This window comes from Sylvia atricapilla, chromosome Z (genome assembly GCF_009819655.1).
Source record: "Sylvia atricapilla isolate bSylAtr1 chromosome Z, bSylAtr1.pri, whole genome shotgun sequence".
Taxonomy (NCBI): domain Eukaryota; kingdom Metazoa; phylum Chordata; class Aves; order Passeriformes; family Sylviidae; genus Sylvia; species Sylvia atricapilla.
The window spans coordinates 9721074-9743300 of NC_089174.1; the positions used below are offsets into that span (position 1 = coordinate 9721074).

A 22227-nucleotide genomic window follows, 5' to 3' on the forward strand; every position below is an offset into this window, starting at 1 on the left:
AAGGCTCTGACAGCAGTTGTGATTGCCGTGAATCGAGATGGGAATGTGACAACGAGTTGAGCATTTGGGGTAGAAGGGAGAGAGAGAGGAGGAAAAATGTTTCAGCTGCCGACAACGTTGATGGGCAGGCAGCCAAAAGCAGTGAACGATTGCATGTGCGCTTGGCATTGGCTCTCCTGGGAGAAGGAGTGGACAAAAGAGAAAAGAGGAAGGAAAGAAAACATCAACAAGGAAACTGAAAGCAAGAGAGGGGTTGCTTGGATTGGCTCTACTCTATAAATGTCCTCACTAGCAGGCATAGTCCACGTCTGCTCTAAGTAGTTGCACAATCTGATCTTCGTTGCACAGCTTAAAGTTCCACATCCTGGAACTTTCAACCACGTTTTATTTGGTTATAATTGCAGGTCCTTGTGCACCTTCTAGCAGCAATTAAAAGTCCTCTTATTTCACAGGGAAACAAACAGACAAAAAAGCCAAAAATGCCCAACATTAACACAGGATATTCCCCACCCTGTCATAAAAAGATCCACTTCCCTTTTTCTAGAATGAGTGTCTAAAAAGCAGATGAACTCTTGCAAAACTCTTTGAGGGGCTGAGTAAATACTGAAACATTCTATTGGGTTAGGAATAAGTTAGTTTTACTAACAAATTTTGGGTTGCCTTGAAAGTCAGCTAAGTTTCCTTCCTGCTGCATCTCTACTATTTTTAGAACACCTATATATTTGTGTGGTAACTAAGACTAAGCTTGCTAGCTACCACAAAATTCTAGTTCGGAAGGAAAAGCCTTATCCCGAGTATTTTATTCCCCAGAAATCTATCAAAATAGCACTTATGTCCTATTCCAAATTCTGTGAAAAAAAACCAAACAAAAACAAAACAAAACAAAACAAAACAAAACAAAAAAAAAAAAAAAAAAAAAAAAAAAAAAAAAAAAACACAAACACAACAACCCCCCACCCTCCCCCCCCCAAAAAAACAAACAAAAAAAACAAAAAAACAAACGAAAAAACCCCACCACAGTATGTATTTTTAGCACAGATAAAACCTGTAGAAATTAGCTGAATTTTCAGGAGGGATTTTGAAAAGCGGCGTTCTGCCAGGGGGTGAATAACTCCGACACCAACAGAACTGCTCGGGGATGTGCTAACATAGCTGCTTTCCTGGGAGAGGATATGAAGCATATCCCGTCTGGGGCACGGTTCAATAGCTGTAGCAGGCAAGTGCGAACCCGGTTGTAAAAGGAAAACGACTTTGACTCACAGAACGAGATCTCTGTGAGTCTGTGGCTGCGCTGCAGCGCCGTGTGAGGGGACACGGAGGGCATGGGGCCGGCGGCGGGCACCGTCCCCGTCCCTCGGCTTCGCTGCCGTTCCGCGATTGCGGCACGGTCAAGTGCGGGCTCGGGGAGGGACCGACAGCTCCAGCGGAAGGGAACTCAGCGATCTCAGGGTCTTTTCCGATCGAATTGATTCTAAGTGTCTTTGTGCTGAGAGTGCAGGAGCCAGCGGGGACAATGCAGGGACGGCATATGAGGCGACAGAAGGGTGACAGCAGAGGGAGGGCAGCGTGAGCAGCGTAGGGCCGTGGGATGCTCCCTTCTCTGCCCAGCCCTGCGGCTCGGGGCGGTGCTGCCCAGGTGGCGGGGCCGGGCCGCTCCTCCGCTCAGCTCGGATTACCTGGGCGGGCCGTCCCGTCCAGTCCCGTCACGCCGCCCTTCCCGGCTGGTCCGGCCCCTCTACGGGAAGTGTGAGCGAGGGGCCGCGCCGGGGCGGCCGAGCCATGGCTGTGGCCGCGGCAGCTCCGCTGCTGTGTCCGCTCCTCCTCGCCGTGTGCTGGGCGGTGGCCGCGGGGACGGCGGCAGGTAGGAGCGGGAAGGGGCGGCGGGGCCGGGGGCCGGCTGCCCTCCGTGCGGGCATTCGCGGTGCCGGGGCTGGAGCGGCCGCTCCGGGCTCTCCCCGTGCGCGGCTCGGGCGGCTCGGACGTGGCTCCGCGCACACGCGAGCATGGATGTAAGGGAAATGCTTTCGTTTTGTAGTAGAAATCGCCCTAAGCTCGTCAGCCGTGTGCGAGGCAGCGCCGGCGGTGCGCCCTGCCCTGGCGCTTGCCGGGAGCGGGGATGCTGAAAATCTGCTCTCTTTCAGTAAGACAGCTGTTGGCAGGGTCGGCAGAAATGTTTTAAGCCAGATCTCTGCTTCCCGAGACTGTCTCTGCCTTAAAACCCCCAGCAGAACCCCCGGTTCCCGTGTCCTACGGCTGTGCGGGAGCGGCTCCGCCGGGTGCGGGCACGCAGAGCCTCCCTCGTCCTGTGCCTGCGCTCCGCCTTAATTATTCCCGATTTTGGAAGCACGAATGTTTAGTTTTAGGAAAGATGGGTGCGTGTCTGTGAGGGCTTCATAAGGACCCGAGCTTGAAGCTTTATTCTCTGCTCATGTTATCCAAAAATCCAGCTGCAGACATTAAAGAATTGTTAATTTTCAACTGTCTGCAATTCGGTTTATCACTATTAAATCAACTTTCAGAAAATGCAGGAGGACAAAATAAAAATACTATTTTTTTTCTACTTTACAACATTGAAATGGTACTTAATACACTCAAAAAGTATTTGCTGATGTTTCCTCCCTTGCGGCTTGTAGAAATAATGTTTTCTATGCCTCAACTAATCTCTGCTGGTTACTTCTGTGCTTCTTTTCTTAGAAGCACCACTGTGGTTTTGCATTTTAAGAGTGAAATGACGGCTTGCTTACATTTTGTAGTTGGCCATTATTGAGTTGTTCTCATAAATTTCTACAGAAATTTTTATAACGAGGGCATGAAACTCTATATTTTACACAGACAAAAGTCTGAGATTGGCCTAACCAATGAATAAAAACGGAATTAGAAACATTAAAGACAAGCTTCAGAATTTAGTAGATTATTCAAAAACCTACTAGATTTAAACTTTTTATGCTAATGCAATTTACTGAATAATTTATGAACTTTGAATATTAGCACTTCTTTGGGTGGCTAGTAATCTGCAAACTTAAGCACAGTGGTTTCTAATCAAACCTATTAGAAGAAAATGTTCAGATTTTCAGAACAGCAATCAGGGATGACATTTTTTAGTGGTTTGTGGCTGTTGTAGGTAAAAGTTCAATCAAGACAAGACAAAATGCTTGGAACTGCGTGCTCTTGTTGAAAAACTTCTTTTTCTTTCTTTGTTTCTTATTTTTGACATGATCAAAAGGACTCGGGATTTGCAAACTTAATGCTTCAAGGCTGTTCCTAAAGCCAGTAGAGGTAATAGGCAAAGATGTTCTTGTCACATTCAGTAGTCTCACTGGAGACTGTGTTTTTGCAAGAACAAAAATTCCTCTCTTCTGCTCAAACAAAAAGCCCCAAAATTTTAAGTATCGAACAAACTAAGCATATTCGGACTAAACCAGTGAATCTTTGCAATTATTCTCATTATCTCTGCAAGCATCCATTATCTGTGCATACACATGGATGGTAATGGTGCTTGATCTCTACCATTCCATGTCCCTGAACTATACAAATGTCTGAGAAGTTTGCTGAATTCCTTTCAAGATCTGCTCTGACTTTCAGGAAATGTAAGACAATGGTGGCATGGATGCTTTGAGCAGAATTCTTGCTCAAGGAAGCTCTTTTGCTTTTCTCTCTTCCCTCTTCCTTGTGCTAGCAGAAGGAAATGGGGCTGCACTGTGATCTTGATGGAATTATAATGTCCTTTGCCTATGAGCTCTCTTGACTATTGGGATGGGTTGAGCTTGGTTCCCTGGGGCAGCAAGACCTGCAGCACTAGCTGATGTCTGTCTGAAGTGTTTGTGAAACTATTGAGTAACAAGGGCACACTCTTTCCACAAACAAATGGTGGTGCCTCTGTGATGATACCCTGAGAAACAGTCTCAGGGTATCATCAGAAACTGGGCTTATGGTTCAATATGTTCTCATAGTACATCTTAGAGTAGTCCTTAAAAAAAATAAAATCCACTTTCACTTCTTAGGGAATTCCCAATGGGTATGTTTTCTAGAATTGGTGTCTGACACACACTTTACTTTTTCCTGGAAGTTTGCCATTTTCTGTCATATTTCCCTTCTTTGTTTTCTAATATGACGTTCAAGGTGTTTTATGGGTCTTGAGTAGGCATTGACGCAGTGCACAAGGTAAGGAAGGATCAATGCACAAATGGATTTATTGCTGCGACAGTCTCTGAGTCGTGGCCCTGCTCTGCTCCTCATTGACTTTTGGGGAGGTGAAAAAATGCACCACTGAAGTGTGTTAGCAGCAATTACTACTTGTCCCACTCTGGTTTTGCTCACTGTGCTGGAACATAGCATTATATTTTTAATAGATAATTGAGAAAGTGATGTGGTTTCCTTGTTTTTTAAAGTTCTTGCTCTTGCAATCTTTGCTTTGCTTACAATCTGTGTTTAAATTGTGCTTCTAATGTACAGCTGTTGCTTACAAGATGTAATCACTTGTCTTTTTAAGGATTTCTCCTTAAAACTATGCTGATGGGTAACTTTTGGGGAGAACAAAGTATTAATTGCTCCACAAAATATATATACAGTTTTCACTGAAGTTTCAGCACATGATTCATCTTCCCACCACATGCAAAAGCTCAAGTATCACAACCACTACGTTGTTCTGGGCTACAATTTTTTTTAAATTACTTTTCAGTTAATTTGTGCATATTTAAATTATTTATGAGTTGAGGTAACAAGAATAATAGAAACACTTTAGTGGGCAGTACCTTATCTGATATCAAATATGAGCTGAAAAATCTGAGAAGTTATTTGTGTTCTTTTCTGTCAGAGTGTTAAAAATCTGCCAGTATTACTAATGGTAAAGTGTTGGCCAACAGGATTGTTACACTGATAGCTGCTTTCTTCCAGGAGAGAAAATTCTTCCATCTCCATCCAACTTGAACTATTCATTTATCCATATCTGTACTGTGAATTGGACATGGAACCCCCCAGAGAACATCACCAGTGGCTGCAACCTGGAGTATTCCAGTGACATTGTCATTAATGGGGTTCCTGAGGACAGAAGAGTGAGTACATCACCTCCTTAAACTCTGTGTTCCAGTAAATGTCTTAGGGTTACACAACTCCGTGTGGGAGAGCATATACATGTACATAAATACAATTTTAATATATCATTTCCTTCTTATCATGGTATCAAAACCTCAAAAATGAATCAGAGCAGCACATAGTACCTTCAGATCAGAAAAATCTGTCTGTTGCTCTCCAATTACTGAGTGCTGATGTAATGCAGAAGCACTGTAATAATAATGGGGAAAGTCTCATTTCAGTGTTTACTTATGCAGCTTTCTAGAAGAAATAGATACAGGGCAATCTACATACTGAAGAATTAAATGAGAATTTGTAAAGGCTTTTCTCTTTTACTTTTAAAGAGATCAGTTTAAAGAGACATGGAGATTTAGCTGTGGTTTGAGAGCATTGCATCTTTTGGAGGTAATGACAAAAATTAATATTCCCTCATTTACCCTCTCCCTGCAATTCCAGTTACGTATGGTGGAGGTTGTGTTATGAAGACAATATGGAGCATGTTTGTTGTCTAGAACAGAAGTTATATAACTCGTTTGTTTTGGGCTTTCATTTCCTGTGTTAGATGGATTGCAGCCCAGATGTGCTCCTTGCTGTGGGTTAGCTGCTGTTTGGTCAGGGCATTGCCACTGTGCCCATTGGTATGGGTGTAGGAAAAGTATTTTTACAGTTTATTGCCAGTAAGAATTTATTGCCAGTAAGAAAATAAATCCGTAATTCCAAACCCTGGGAATCTGAAGCCTTTGGTAGATGCCAGCTATGGAGGAGGTAGTGCTGCTCTTTCAGATATGGTTACAATTCGTATGGTGCCTCTTGAAGCAGTCTTTTGTTTTTGAGCCCTGTTACAGTCTTACAGCCCAATGCTTACATTGGCCTCTTCATACTAACCACTGTATTTTTTTCACAGCTCCAGGATATCCTGGACATGAGTAGGGATGTGGTTTGGCCACTTTGGATGGGGCATTGAGCAACCTGCACTAGTGGAAAGCTGGAATCCACGGCAAGGTTGTTGGAACCAGATGATCTTTAAGCTCCCTTCCAGCCCAAACCGTTGTATGATTCTGTGACTCTGTGGTTTTGCAAACAGCTGGTCTGATTTATGTCACTATTAAAGGGTGATGTTTCATTTTGACATGAATGATCTCTAATAATCTTCACTGGGCCTTTAAATGAGCCAGTTGAACCTGCTAACACAGCAGAAACCTATTTACCTATTTTGATTGATTCTTTAACAAATCAACAAGTAGAAAATCTCCTTGGTTAAAGAGCTTAATCAGTTTGTGGAAGAGTTTGACAGATACTAAGGTTATCAGAAATGAAAGAACTGAGGGTCAGCAGTTTCACAGGACAGGATGAAACAGACTTTACATCTTGCTGCATCTTTTTGCTCATAGAATCTCTTGGAGGTTAGGATTTTTTTTATTATTTTTTTTAAGGAAATTTTCTCCTGCTTATAGCTAACAGATGATAACAACCTATACTTAAGTGACACAAAAGAAGTGACCAGGGTGGGGTGAAGGGGTGCAGCTGGCTGCAACCCCTTAGCTGGGGCTTTTCTTTTGGGAAGGGCAGAGATACTCTGACGTTTTGGCTGGAGAGTGAGGGGCTGGGCTCAGCCCTGAGCTCTCTCTTGCTCCTGGGATCACAACTGCGATTGCTGTGGGAAGAATTCTCCACTACTGAGGAGTCTTGTCTCCCACTATTTTCTCTTGCTGTGAGTGAGGTTCTGCTCATGGGAGTGGCCGCTGGACTGGGACATTTTTAACACCTGATGTCCCTTGGTGAGATCCCTCACCATCCCCTCAGGTGTCCCAGGGAAACGCCGGGACCCCGAGCCCCTTTCCCCCCCTTTCCTCTCCCGGCCGTGTTTGGGAGCCGGGCTGTCACTGCCCAGCCCCGCCGTTCCTCTGCCCTGCTCCGGGTTTTTCACTGCGGTGTGACCCCACAGCCCTGCTGCCGGGACACTCCTGCGGCTCCTGCTACAGCTCAGGAGTTCCTGATACATTTCCTTTGCCACCCCAGGGTGTGCCCGTCTCTGCCGGCCCGGCTCCACTCGGAGGTTCCTGCTGCAGCCCGTTTCACAGAATCACAGAATCACAGAACATTGAAAGAGAAAAGAGACCTTCAAGATCATCGAGTCCAACCCAGCCCTAACACTTCAACTAGGTCATGACACCAAGTGCCACGTCTAGTCTCTTTTTAAACACATCCAGGGATGGTGACTCCACCACCTCCCTGGGGAGACTATTCCAGTATTTAATCACTCTTTCAGTGAAAAACTTCTTCCTAATATCCAACCTGTATTTCCCTTGAGACTGTGTCCTCTCATTCTCTCAGTTGCTGCCTGGAGAAAGAGACCAAGCCCCAGCTGACCACAGCCACCCTTCAGGGAGTTATAGAGAGTGATAAGGTCACCTCTGAGTCTCCTCTTCTCCAGGATGAACAGCCCCAGCTCCCTCAGTCATTCCTCACGGGGTTTGTGTTCCAAGCCCCTCACCAGCCTCGCTGCCTCCTCTGGACATGCTCAAGTGTCCCAATGTCCTTCCTAAACTGAGGGCCCAGAACTGGACACAGCACTCAGTGAGGCCTCACCAGTGCTGAGTCCAGGGGAAGAATGACCTCCCTGCTGCTGCTGGCCACACCATTCCTGATCCAGGCCAGGATGTCATTGGCCTCCTTGGCCACCTGGGCACCGGCTACTGACTAGAACCCCCAGGTCCCTTTCCTCCTGGGGAAAGCCACACCATCCCCAGCCTATAACGCTGCATTTCGCCACCCAGAGGGGCAGTGACGCCGGCTGTCCCTGGGGATTTGCAAAGGAAGCCGTGTCTCTCTCTCTCCCGCCGCCCGCCCGCCATTACCGCCTGAGGGAGACGCGGCCGCGCCACAGCGCCCCCTGGCGGCGCGGGGGACTCCCGGCAGGGCCCGGCCCGGAGCCAGCAGCGCCCCCTGCTGGCCGTGCCTGGAACTGCACCGCAGGGGAAGGTGCCGCAGCCCAGAGCGGGGTCCCGGGGTTTGTTCTGTCCCGGGTTTGTTCTGTCCCAGGTTTGTTCTGCCCCGGGGTTTGTTCTGTCCGGGGTTTGTTCTGTCCGGGGTTTGTTCTGTCCGGGGTTTGTTCTGTCCCGGGGTTTGTTCTGTCCCGGGGTTTGTTCTGTCCCTTGGCACTGCCGCTGCTGGTGTTTGTTCACCTTGTTTGACACGTGCAGGCCAGTAAAAAACTGGTGTTCTTTCCCCCATATCTTGGCCTGAAAGCCCCATTATTTTGGAGTTACAATAATTAGGGGGAAAGGGGGCCACATTTTCTATTCCAAGGCAGGTTCCCACCTTCCTTGCCAGACAAGAAACACCTTTCTTTCAAACCCAGACAAACCTAATCTGTACATTTGTTTAGTTTCTTTGCCCTCTCATTAGTGCCAATATTTATTATTTTTATATATGAGTGGTTACAGCATTCTTTGGCCATAACAAAGATATTTGTTTTGTGTCCAGTTTCCACCTAACTAAAAGGCATCCTCCTAGCCCAACAAAAGATGCTCAAGAAAGTGTGTGATAAAAGCGTGAGCTGTTTTCTCACACAAACATACTTGAAATGGAAGATCATGAGCTACTTGGGCTTGATGTGGTGTCACTGCTTTTATTAGCCATTTATGGGTTTGTTTTGGTAGGTTTTTCTTCTGCTCCTTAAATCATCCAAACTCATCTCACTGCCTTTTGGTTGTATCTTCAAATATTCTTCATTTTGTTGGTCATGTCCTCATGTGCACAGACAGAGAAAGGTGAAGGTCAATCAGTAAGTGTCTGTTTATACAGCTGTAGTATAAACATGCTTATTTTGCATTATTCATGAAGACTTATTCTAGGATCATTTCCCCCCATGTTATACTTATTTCTTGATCTCTGTATAGCCTTTGCTTCTGAATGTCAGTCACAGGGGTAGGAGTAGTTTTTCCTTGTGAGTTCTGACTGAGTCTGAGAAAGAAAAATAAAGCCAAGTGATGCTGATGCTTCCCACATAGACAGACACTGTTCTGCTTTGATTTTGAGCTGTAGTCTTTCTGAAGGGCTCTAATATATCCATCCTTACACTGGCAGGAATTGTGTACACTGTGTGTCTGAGATGGTATGACAAGTGTTTTGGTTTTCTTCCTCCCATCTAAACCCAGGAATGGAGTAAGAGCCGCTTCCGTGTGACGGATGCACACTTGAATGAGGAAGTGCGCCTCAGAGTGAGAAGTGAATGCAAGAATGACAACACCAGTGAGCCCAGCTCCTGGGTGGAGACCTCCCTTCAGCCAAAAGGTAACACCAGCAGGGGCCAGACCCTTCTTGGTCTGAAGAGACATGGCTTTTTCTCTGCTCTTTTAACAAGAAATCATTATATACATCATAGAGAAATACCAGACACAAGGGCTGGTTTTATTGATAGAGCTTAAACGGAATTATTTTACCACCTTTAAACACAGCTGGGGTCTTCTGATGCTTAAAGTCTTCTGGACAAGTTTGTAAAACTGAAGTGCTCTCCCAAAACAGCAATGTGGTTCCTGTTATTTCTCTTCTTCCTGCTGTGTGGTGGCTGTGGGATAAGACATAGCTTAGAATCCATTAAGCCTGCTGCCTGCATGAGTAACATCTAAGTCAGTTTATTTTGTACGATTTTTCTGTATAAACAAAAGTCTATAAAATAACCCTAAAATTGTCTGTGAAGGAGGGAGGAATGTAGCAAATTTAACAACTTCTTGAATAAATTAGTGAAGTAAATATAATAGGGTTCTTTCTTTTTTAAAAGACTTGAGTGGGCTCTACAAAGCATAGCAAAATGAATAGAGAAAAAGTTTTTTTTTTTTTTCTTGGCATGCAGAAGTAAGGGGTCCACAGCAAAACTGTTAGGAAGCAGACTTTGGGAAGTATTGTATTTTGCTGAATTCTTGAAGTTTGAATGTACAGCAAGAGAATGAGCCTCTTGCTTAAAAGTCTTTCTTAACCCAGGAGCATGACTTGATGTGGATGAAAACCACATGTGGTTGGGAGAGAGACCTTATCAAGCCTGTGTATGTGTTTGCCAGAAGGGTTCTGGAAAATCAGGGAAGCAGATCATTAGGACAGCATGTACTAAACAGGCTGAGGCTTTTAAAAGTCTGTTTGCAGATGAAGTATTTCTATATACTTCTTTGAATAGGAAAACCTGTTTCACTTGCCTGTGCTCTTAGTTACTACTTCAGGGACAATGCAAGCTTGGACTTTCAGAATAGATCTGTGTTTAACAAGCATTTAGGTTTTTAGTCCATGGAGATGTTACTACTTGTTACAAGGAAAAAGTATCCAATACAGTGTAAAGAACTCATACAGAAATGCATGATTGAATATGGAAGACTTTATTCTGTGATTGCTCCCTGAGCGATCCATTGACCTGTTCATAATTGCTAAGTACTCATTTGTATTGATGTGACTTGAGTTTCCAAATTTTAAATTTTAATGTTTAAAGGTATGTGAATCTCAATTAAAAAGTCAGCTTACCTAGTGTTGCTTTTGTCAATATTTAAGATTCAGAGGTATGTCCATATTCAGAATACCAAGCAACTAATACTTTATCTGGAGAAGATAAAACTACTCAGCCTTTAATTATAGATGACACTGATGGGTGTAATAGCATTTAGCTTTGTTATAGCTTTCCCTGTAGTTACCAGCTACTTTGACTTATTTTTAAAGTACCTGTAGATTAATAGAAATAAATATTTTCCTGACTCAACACCTTGTTTTTAGCATCTGGTAACTCTAAGTAGCAATTCACCCCTGGTGAACACTGGGATTGCTGTTATTATTGGCTTGCCTCTAGAAGCTACTCTGCTGGGATTTCAGACACTGCAAGCTCTAAACAGCTGGAACTCATAATTTGCTGTGCTGAACAGGCAGTGTAGTCTGAGAGGTAACCAACCCATTTCTGCCTTCCAGTTTCAGTTATGTAAAATGAAGTGTTTTAATTCTGGAAACTGCAGAGAAAACGTGGACAAAATAAATAATAGAGAACATTTCCAACTTGCCTTGCAGGTATTCCGGGTACTGCTGCTGTTGACTTGAGCTGTGTTTGGCACAATTTGGAGTACATGGCTTGTACCTGGCGTCCTGGGGAGAACGCAAGCAGTGACACCAACTACACTTTGTTCTACTGGTTCGTGGGAGATTTGTATTCCCAGCTCTAAAGTGCCCCAGGACTAATCTTTAGTTTTACATGACACATTCCACTTGTCTGCTTCCTGTTGCTTTGAGACTTCCCAGGGCATTGTGTCCAAGTTACTGCTCAGTCACATCCAACAGAAAACTTCACCACTGAAGGGGCCAGAAGCTGCTATGGCCAAGACTTTTTGGGAAGCTGATATAGCTATTTTTTATCTGCTTCTGTAGACCATATTAACATAGTTGCTATTGCTTTCTATATTTTTCTAATTGGGCCCTTGTTTCAAAGATGGAATAATTAGGAACTAAGCTAGACCAGTTTAAATGCTAAATGTTAACATTTAATGTATTAAGTGTTTTCTTTGCAGTCCAACAAAATGGGCTATTTAAGTTAGGATCACTCACTAATGTATGTGTCAGCTCATAAACCATTGGGAAATGGTACAAAAGGATTAAGAACTCCTAGTAGTACTTCTGTTTGCCTCTTCAGTGTTGTAAATAACTGATTCACCTTTAAAGCTATGAAGAACATCTTTTTATCATCATCACCCCCCGCTGGCCAGTGGACATCCATAAATGGTGTCTTCTTCCAAAGGAACAGACTTGTGTGAGCCAGTTCTTGGCATTGATAGCTGTGCCTGCTAATCTATGCATACTTCTGCACCTTGATGGGGCTTGTGAAATGCCAGATTGCATTAGCTTCTGTAGAAATAGTGGAGTAGTTTTAAAATCAGCTTTCTCTCTTATTTGAGCTAACTACATAAACTTTTTGCTCTTCTTCTTCTGTGGAAGTCTTGCAGGTCAGCTGTTCAGTTCAGGGCATTTGGGCAGCAAACAGCAGAAAACCTGCTGCTTTTGTTAAACACTGGGGGACTATTTGTTCCTTGGCTAAACTGCTACTCAAACTTTTTCTTTGTTACAAAACAGGACCAATGCAGAGTTGAAGATCTGAATCTCTGGGTATAGGGATACTTACTGGGATAATGCTTTAGATTTGAGCTATATATTTTCAACCTGCCCTTAATTTTAATGGAAGATGTAGCTGCAGTGACTCTGATGCCTTAGAAGGCTGACCTGAAACAGAGACTGGACAGAGCTAGAGAATAAAGTAGGTGATTATTGAAAGGCCTCCAGGATCCACCCTGGGCAGGACAAGAGCCTGACCAAGCTGCACCTAGGGTCCACTGTGAATAGCCACACACAAATGGCTGACCAGTCACAAGACCATTTTTTATTACATTTTTATCAGTTTTGATCCATTTGCATATTGGGGTTTAATTGTCCAACTACAGCTCCAGGTTGTGAGGTCTCATCCTTCTTCTTCCAGCCTTTAGTCCACCATTGTTCGTGCTTTTGGGCCTGAAAGTTGTCCTTGGTTCTCAGCAGGAAAAGGGTTTGTTTTGTCTACCCATTCTGTGAAAAGAGCTTACCAGCACTTCATATGAGGCTCAGAACTACACCCCTAGGCAGCACAGAAGCTGCAAATATGAAAGCTGAAGCTTAAAGGCATCAACTTCACAGAGTTTCTATTCATGGTGCTTTGAAAGAATAATGATTTTTAGATTTTAAAAAAACTAACAAAACACTTCAATTTTAGACTAAAAGATGCATTTTCCACAATGCCGCTGAAGTAGGGCTTTTTGGTTTTGTTTTTCTTGGGAGGAGAAGCTACTGGTGTATTTTCATTGAGGCTTGGGCAACAAAGAGAAACAAGGAAGAAGCTTGTCTTCCTAACTTCTCTGTTATTGGAAAGGAATACTGTCATTTTGAAAAGCAAATCTGGTAAATGGGTTAAACTCAACTGTCTCAAGAGCTGAGATACTTGAGGCAGAGCTAAAGGAGATTGATCAGCTCATTCTATCACAGAGGTGAAATTCTGTTGACAAGAATTGGTCCAAATTAGTTTGTTCTCAAAATATTCCTTGGACTTTTTCTCCCATGTGGAAAATGTGAACCAAACCTGACAGCAGTTGTTCTCTTTGATATAAAGCAAACCCTGCCTCTCTTTCTGCTCCTTGGCACTCTTCACAAAAACAGTTCTCTTTCTAAAGCTTGAGATAAATTAGAGGCTGCTTACTTTGCTTAGCTTTACTTTTTTATAAGCTATAGCATAGCTTTAATGCATTATCAGTCTTTAGAATTTGTAACACATATTTAGAAACAAGCCTTCCCCTTGCTGTCCTTTTCTTCTGAAGTTTACAAGAATGATTTTTTTTTCTCTAGGTTTGATGGCTTAGAAAACCCTAGGAAGTGTAGCAACTCCTCTGTAGACCAAGGAATCTTTGAATGCATTTTCAGTCTTACTTTTCCAAAAGTCACCAGCACTTACCCTGCTATAAGTATTTTGATTAGAGATGATTCTGAAGAAATTATGCCTGTGTGTGCAAGTAAAAATCCTACCACTCTTGGTAAGTTTAACACCACATCAAAAATATAATTAAAATAAGAAGTTTGGTAGTATATTGTTGTGTTTGAGAAACTTTCACCTCATCAAGTATGGATGAGACAATGGAATTAGATGCTCCCTTCTTACTGACCTTTGATTTGAAATTGTACAGACAAGAGTTTGTTCTCTGTGGGGTGGGCATCTTGGTGGGAGGGGGAAGTTTCTGTTAATTTCTGCTCTTATTCTTTAGTTGGATTTACTCTTTTTTTTTCACTTACTGGTGCTAACTTTTCCCTCTTTCTCTTCTTAATGTGGTGTGAGCGTAATATTCTGCAATACAGGACTGCAAAATTTTTGTAAGCCGTGAAATAGACTTTTGAACTAATTCCATTTTGCATTTCAGTAAAACCTGCCACACCAAGACAACTGACATTGTCAAAGACCAGTGATGGAATTGACATAAAATGGAGTGAATCAGAAACTTTTCCAAGAAATTGTTTACACTATGAAGTTATTAAATATTGCAATGGTGATTTGGAAAATGGTCAGATCATTCAAGTAAGTTTTTATAACTCATTTTTTTTCTGTGAATCTTTTTGTAATATTTACGGTTGAAAATGAGCAATTGCATGTGTTGTATGTGAATGGGCCCTGTGCCAGAGCTGGGAGTGCTGTGTGAATGTAAGATTTTTCTCTCATACCTTAGGTTCATGTCAGTAAAAACAGCAGGTCGAAATTCATACAAGTCTTGTGAATTCTTGCCGTCATTGATTAGGTAAATTTTTTAGTGTGTGAGAACAGTGATAAAGTTACTAAACTATGGACTACAGGAAATGGTGCCTGTATGCTTCTCAGGCATGTAGGCTTTGGTGTCTTGGTGTTGGGTTTTCCTGCTGTTGGTCTGTGTGGTCATGTGGCAGCTTTGGTCTTGAATGCTGACCTGATTGCCCTAAAGAAAAATCAACTGCTGGTGCACAAAAGAAAAGAGAATGTCATACAGAAAAGCAAGGGGATAAAGACAGACGATGGAGGGGAAGAAAGAGTTGTGTACTCTCAGGTGCACTGATTATAGTGTACATATAAAAAGCATTGAGTTCAGTGCCTGGATTGACTCCTGCTGTATATCCATAGCCAAACTGAACATACTGTTTGATTGCAGTGGTAAAAAACAGCATGGTAAATTTCAAAGTGAGTGGCAGTCTTCTCCTATAGGGCATATTCAGTTGTTTATTCTACCCCAAACTCAAATGCTAGCAACATTCCCCAGGAAACTGGCATTTTAGAAAAAAAAATAAGAGCAGTTAGATCTTGTCTGGTGTGTGCTCTTCTCTGTAGAGGTATCACAGAACACTTTGTATGGTGAAAGTTATGCTGCCCTGACAAGAAGGGAAGGCAGGGTAAGTCACAGATGTTTCTCAGAAGAAGGGAAAATAAAAATTTAACAGGCACTGTTCCAAATGCTAAATCTTAGTTTAATCATTGATGCCAAATGCTGCATGATAGATGTAGCAATGAATGAGATTAAATCTTAGCTGTGGAATGTGCATTTAGTCCCTCTGTGCTTGTTAAATGCCACCATGTCCTATTTTTAATGAGGTTTCATAGTCATAAAAAGATCTTTCATCAAAACATTAGAGTACATTAGCTGCACAATGTAAATAGGCTTGACTGAGAATATTGAACAAAGCAAATTACCTTTCATTTTTTGCCTTAGTCTGAAATGAATTCTGTGCCAGTTGCTGACATTGATGCTAACAGCAAGTACACCTTCAAAGTGAGAGCAAAGCCAAAGCGTGAGTGCTACAACAGTGATTTCCACAGTGACTGGAGTGAAGAAAAGAGCATTGGTGAGAGCACTTGTCTGTGCATTGTGTTGCACTTTACTCTTCATCCGAAAGGCATTTAATACCTTTTTGTCTGCTAAAGAAATGGGAGTCAAATATCATCTTCTTATGTACCTATTTAATGTTGACTGAAAAGAGGGCAGAAGGGCTCTAGTCCTTCAGCAGCACCAGCAGTCCCAGCTTGTGCTGCTGTCTGTATGTGTTGATAGTAGTGCCATTTGTGTAGCTATGCAATGTCCAGTGTAGCAAATTTTTCAGCCCTGAGTCTTTCTCATTTTCATCTCCTTGCCCAACATATCTACATTATAATCCCATTTTTGAAAAATGAGCCTGTCCCTGCCTACAAAAATGCTAGTGTACTTGAAAAAGTACTGAGTCTATGAATAAATTGGAGAATTAAACATTTTGTTGTCATTATTCCTAAAAACCCTCTCAAAATCACTAAGTTTCTACAATTTCTGTTTTCCAGGTGAGAAGAGGGACTCTACCATCTATGTTGTTCTGATGATTACTATTCCATTAATAGTAGCAGTATCTACAATAATTCTACTAGTTTATCTGAAAAGGTAAATAAGATCTCCCTATATTTGCTTCTCTCTTTGTCAAGAGTGAATGTTATTTAGAATCAACCAATGTTCCCCTTTCCTTTTGTTTTGGGGAGTAAAAATAAGAAATGGGTACAGTTGCACAGAGACTGAAGGCTGGCCAATGATGCCAAAACCAACTCCACAAATTTTCTTGACTGTACTCAAACATGACTTTGACATTTTAAAATTATTTGGTAATTTTTAAAGTGATTTTAAAATTAATGTGTCTTTCATCTAAATATTTTCTTTTTTACTTCATGAAGGCTGAAGATACTAATTCTTCCACCAATTCCGGACCCTAGAGAAATTCTTAAGCGCATGTTTGGAGAGCAGAACGAGGATTCCCAGGTTAGTAAGAAGCCATTGGGCCAACCGTTCTGTTGAACTGGGATCTCTAGGCTTGCAGTGTTCTTTTTCCTATGTCTGTTTTATAACTGTGTGCAAGTAAGTATATTGTATGAATATTAAGTATTTGCAATACTTAATTGCAATTGTTCAGAAACAATTACCCAAAACTTAGGTTTCCCCCGTGTCCCCCAAACTGTGTGTACTATTCCAGTTAGATTAGTAGACTTGCATTATTCTGTTATTCTAGGCTGCTAGTCCCTTAGATTTGTTCCAGGTTGAGTTTTTTTAGGGTGGCAGTTTTCTCATTGTCAGGCTTCTTTTGCTTTGTGGGTTTTGGTTTGAGGATTTTTGTTTGTTTTTGCAACTCCGATGAGTGACTTCTGTTGAGCACTCATATCTTTTTCTGCTATTAATCATATTTATGGTGTGCTGAATGAAGCTATTTGTGTTTGACTTCCAGAAACTAACATTTTTAACTCTCTCACATTTATCATAGTCTGTTAGCTAGGGAGTAAATCAGATGTGTAGCTTCTTTTTGGCAAAAGAACAAAAACAACTATAGTTGTTTCAGGCATTGGTTGATGAAAGACTTGCAGTGGTGCCTTATTTTGGGGAAAATAAACACAGTACCCATTAAGGAAAGTTATTTCTAAAAAATCTCTCTCATTAGCTGTTTATAAAAATCCTAAGAAAAGTACACGGACAAGCCCTAATTAAAACCTTGACATAAGGTGGTGAATGTTGTTCTCCCAAATGGGACCCTTGGCCGAGAGGGCCATAACTGTGATAGCTGCTACACTTTGTTGTGCTTTCACAAGTGTTTTGTTACTGCCCCAAGTAATTTTCTCTGCGTGCTCAGTGAAAACTCTACAAAGTGTGTACATGCTCAGTTCTGCATCCTCCTGCCTGAACTTCACCCATTGGCCATATTTGGATGCACCCTTAAGGTGGGGACCAACCTTCAGTTCCTCATCTCCAGAGGACATCTCTCCTGTCAGCCAGGCCTATGCCATGGTGACAGAATGGCAAAAAGCACCATTTTTTGCCCAGCTACCTTGCCTTTTCACCATAATACAGGGTAGATGTTATGGAACAAGGGTTTGTCTTACTGGGTTGTAAAAGCAGCAGTCAGCACGAGGAAATACTGTTAAAAATGTTGTTCCTCTCTTTCAGAGCTCTGCAAAGGATGATCCCATGAATGTTTTTGACAGGTTAATTATCGAAGAAGAGATCAATTCTTTAATTTTAACAGAAACTTCAGAGAGCACCAATCTTGAAAAAGAAAACAGGTAGACTCTGCTTTACCAGTGAAAGAGGAGGAAGCTGATTCCTGCTCCCATGCCTCAGGGGACTGTAGATGTGAAGAAGCCTGTGAGACATTGGCCGGCTCTGACCTCACTGGCTCCTTCTCTGGTGCACAGAAGATGCATCACTAACAGTGGCTGTTCTTCCTTCTCTGCCAGAAATATTCATCTGAGTTCAGTCAAGATGAGCATGTATGTAATTCCATGTGACTGCACTGGGGATTCCCTGTCTTGGCTTCAGCCAGCTCTGCCCTGTTGCCACTTGCACTTGTGTTTGTGTCTCACACCAGACTGTCAGGGGTTTTCTTTCTTTTGGAGCAAGCACTGTGACTTCTCTGAAGTATCTGACTCTATTTGCAGTAGGTGGGATGAGGCTGGTTTACAGCAGATGGGTCATTAGTGCTACCACATGGAGCTGCTGCCAGGTGGGATGGCAGAGCAAGGACTGTGGATAAACCTTCGTGTGTGTGCCTGGCCTGGGCACTCTCTGGAGAGCACTTACAGACTGAACTTCTGCTTCTGCCCATCAGCCGGGGCTCGGTCAAATCCCACCAAAGAGGGTATTTTTTTATTTGAAAATTTGTATGAAAAGCTTTCCTTTCCAGCTGGTGTTCAGAATATTCATAGAAAAGGCCTAGTTTTGTTATCCTGTCAATTGCCTGTCCTCAGATGCCTTGCCTTCATGGACTTCTTGGGTTAATTATACTTTGTTTAAAATGAGGAAGAGAATTTTTTTTTTACTTGTTCTGTGCAGTAGCAGATAACTGTATTGGGTCTCACCAGACTGATTCTATTTTGGCCATATTGGCCTGAAGACACCTGATTTTTAGCAGCTAAGTCGTCTTGAGTCTGTCAGCAAAAATACCAGGATGGAGGCATGAGTCAAAGGACATGTGGTCAAACTGATTATCAAATATTAAAACACTGAATCCTGACTAATTCAAAGGCTTCAGGATCCATCCTTACTGCCAAACTGATGGATTTGGGGAAGAGGGGATGACAATCTCAGCCTATGTTCTACGGGGATACGTTTTATTCTTTCTATAGGGATGAGAATTTGAATTGAATTTCCCCTCTAGGACTTAGCAGTATAAAAGAAGGTGCTGATTTGACCTTTTAAAAAAGCTTTCTTCTACATTTTACTGCAACAATTTGACAGATGTTTTTGTTGTTGTTTTGTTCTTTCTTTGATGGTTTTGTTTTGAGGGTTCTTTACCCAGCGAAGCTCAGCAGGTGTTTTCTGGCACAACTGTGACATGTTTCTGCTCTGCATTCTCAGCATTATTTTCTGCCCTGTGCTGCAAGGGTGGTTACAGTGGTACCTTGATTGTGCTGGAGGAAGAAGATAATGAAATGGAGAGGAAAGGATCCATGGAAGCCCTTTATGGTTAGTGCTCAGGGATTTCTTGCTCCTTCCAGATAAGCATAGACATGTGAGTCATGGACATAAGCAGTCTTAGCAGACTGGGAAGAGATCTCCTGATAAGGTTTCTAGGAGCAAACTTTATAGCTACTAATCTTTTAAAGTTCATCCCTGTCTTCAAACTCCGCTCAGTGAAAAAAGTGAAACTTAAAGCTATATTTTTAGAACATGCTGTTCTGCAAGAAGTAGAACAAGTGCCACATGCTTTTTACCTACAAATGTGTATCTTCTATGCACTTTCCAATTGTTCACTGAGCCTCTCAAATGTAGTTTTTCCATGTCTCTTATCTTTTTGTTAGTGTTAGGAATGTAGCAGAACTAGCAGACCCCCTATTAGCATATGACTTTTACCTCCAATCAGATTAAAAAACCCCAACATTATAAAAATTAATAAATGGGACAAAATAAAAATAAATCCTCAGGGATTTCAGTGAGATAAAACTCAGGTTATACAAAGTCAGCTAGTAGCACTCTGAAATTCCAGAGATTAAGAAACATGAGGGAAAGAGTAATTACATTCCTTGCCAAATTTGATTCCCTCTGCAACATTTATGTCATTATAGTGATAAATATTCCTTCAATCTACCTCATTTGGAATGTTGCTCAACACAGACCACTAGACAAACAAAAATGTATAATTTCAAGATAAGTAAGCATAACAGTGTAATATAAAATTTTGTAATTTCCAGTGTAGCAATCTAGGAAAACCAGTATATGCCCCTAAATTCTTTTGACTTTTATGCTGGTGTCTATGACAAAACCAAAATTTGTTTGCTTTTTAAAAAACCAAACCAACAAAAAAACCCCAAAAATTCATAAGCCATAGGAGTGGAAGAAAAGGTGGATGGAAGGAGTTAGGCCAAAAGAAAGATTTAAATGCAAAGGATGGTTTAGGTCACCATATAGAAAGGTTTTGAATAACACTAGTTGACACTTCCTCATGGATTCATTTCTTGAGCCTGTGTTTCAGCATGTAAAGCAAGAGTCTGAATATACTTTCACCTTTAACATATTTTTTTTTCAGGTAAGAGGTTTTTTAGCTTGAAATTATCCAAATTTTGCTATAATTTGTTGTTTTTTTTTTTTTTTTAATTTGTTGCAGTTACTTGATCTGTAAATTTGTTCAAAGAGTGAATAAATACGATTGAATGCTTTTCAGCGTAATGGCATGGCATTTTGTTCTTGGGTTGAGGAGATTAAACTGAGGCCAAAGAGATGGGTTTTTAGTGAGAAACCATGTTTGAAGCACGCAGAACCCAGAGAAGAAAAGCTGAGTTGCTTTGCCCTCTTCCCTTTCAAGAGTGAACTCAGCCCACACACTCACTGTGGGTGGACTGGAGTGGCCATGTGTTTTGGCTGGGGTAATGGAACAAAGATGGAGCTGAGCACAAGGTTTGGGCTCTCACCCTCTCTGTACTCAAGGCCATTCCACTTCCTGACATTGGCATGTTATTTAAACTCTATGGAGATTTAATAAACCATCAAACTGGAATTTGACTGAAGTTGCTGCAGCCTTCCCCAATGCATCTTCAATATTTTACATCTTCGTTAGCTGCTGAAGTTATTGAAAATGCCAGGTTGCTAAACTGCTGAAAGCCACCAACTTGTCACTTAGACCCAAATATATTAAAGTGCCAAATAAACACATTAATAATGCCTTCTTGGAAAGATTCAGAGATAATTCCTAGTTCCCTTCAGTTCAGTGAGCAGAACATTCAAAATTAAGATATAAACCATGACTGCAAAAAAGAAGACTTTCATATTTCTCTTTAACAATTCTACAGTTTTGGTGGTAAAAATTACAGAGATTTTAATCACTTCCCATAAGTGGCCTTCTCCTGTTTTAGTACATTTTGTTAAATAATCTAAGCTTTCTCTATTTGGCATCATTGAGAAATTAAACAATTAATTTCTATTTTTTTGTTCATTTTTTTTCCCTTTAAGGAATGATATGACACAGTTGAAAAGTTCTAGAGGAACACATTGAAGTGTAAGCTGAGTGCTTACTGGGTAGAACTATTCACAGATTGGGTATTTCCATTCACTGGAAAGTATTCAATATACTTACTTCTGAGCTGCAACTTAAAATACTCAGAATTTCCTTTGGAAAGGAAATGTTTAGTGATATTTTTTTCACTATTAAAAAAAAAAAAAAAAAAGGTGGGGAAAAAAAAGAACAGAATTAATTTTTTGTTTTGGAGGGGTTTCCACTCAAGCAAGAACAGGATGTAGGTGAGTAGGGCGTGGATATGGTCAGATATGTTGCAGAAGCCTCCCTCTCTCCTTCTCACTCAAGTGCCGTGGTCAGGCAGCAGCTGAGATCCACAGGCCCAGGAACAGGTTGGGCTGGAAGGAGCAGTTCTGCTGGGTTACTGAAAGTTCATCAAGATGATCCCCAAATACTTCAGTTTTAAACAGTATTTGCAAAATACTGTTTAGGGGACAAGCCCATGGGTTGCACTGCCAGCTGTAGAAATGAAGCTTCCAAATAATAGCGAAAATCCAAATGCAAAACCAGATTAAAATCTCTCTATTTGGATGAACTTCCTGCAAGCTGTTGAATCAAGGTGATAGCAGGAGGCTCAGATCGCATGATGTAACTAAATCCACGCTGTTACCACAGCAAAGCAATGTGGGTTTGGGTGGGTGGTGCAGGGAAGAGAAACTTTCTTTCAGGTCCGGAAACTCTGTCTCAGGTTTGTAACATGTAAGAGCCTGAAAGCTTGTTGATGAGTTACGGGGGTTTTTTGGGGCTGGTTTTTTCTATCTGTTTTTCCAATGTGCTCGTTAGCTTGATGAAATCTTTTCTCTTTGTTTGTAAACTTTGTGGTGTTTATCACTGAAGCATCCCTTCTATGGCCATTCTCTGATTATTGTCAACTAGTTTTCTGAAGGTAATAATTTGATGGGAAAATTGCTGCTGTCGAAACTTTCACCACAGGGCTGAAAACCAGCCAGTGTATTCCAGTAAAATAGTCTCTGCTCCTTGCCTGGCTTTTGGTAAAATACTGCAATTATTTTGATGACTCTTGCACAAAGCAGCTACAAAAATATAGTGTTCCAGTTAACCAGGGCTTCCAGTAATCATGTTCTTAGC

General features: G+C 41.7%; 1 protein-coding gene across 2 annotated transcripts; it reads left to right on the top strand.

Annotated features, from left to right (window-relative positions):
* The first annotated feature begins 1760 nt into the window (after positions 1-1760).
* On the top strand, positions 1761-20294 carry IL13RA1 (interleukin 13 receptor subunit alpha 1). 2 transcript variants are annotated; one of them, XR_010745658.1, is made up of 11 exons: positions 1761-1861; positions 4894-5051; positions 9231-9366; positions 11113-11233; positions 13462-13646; positions 14028-14182; positions 15339-15471; positions 15938-16034; positions 16319-16403; positions 17577-18070; positions 18133-20294. XR_010745658.1 is itself a non-coding variant. In XM_066338374.1 (10 exons), exons 1-10 carry the CDS (start codon positions 1780-1782, stop codon positions 17694-17696), a joined length of 1272 nt encoding a protein of 423 aa, XP_066194471.1. In that variant the 5' UTR covers positions 1761-1779; the 3' UTR covers positions 17697-20294. The 2 variants fall into 2 exon arrangements, 1 of the variants encoding a protein (XP_066194471.1); XM_066338374.1 differs by having other exon boundaries at positions 17577-20294.
* Positions 20295-22227: the final 1933 nt, after the last annotated feature.

Bases quoted from the DNA above. Each gene is read 5' to 3' on its own strand.
- IL13RA1 (XM_066338374.1), top strand. From the start codon at position 1,780: ATGGCTGTGGCCGCGGCAGCTCCGCTGCTGTGTCCGCTCCTCCTCGCC. The intron at 1,862-4,893 runs GTAGGAGCGGGA...GCTTTCTTCCAG, and splicing joins GGCCGCGGGGACGGCGGCAG to GAGAGAAAATTCTTCCATCT. The intron at 15,472-15,937 runs GTGAGAGCACTT...TCTGTTTTCCAG, and splicing joins GAGTGAAGAAAAGAGCATTG to GTGAGAAGAGGGACTCTACC.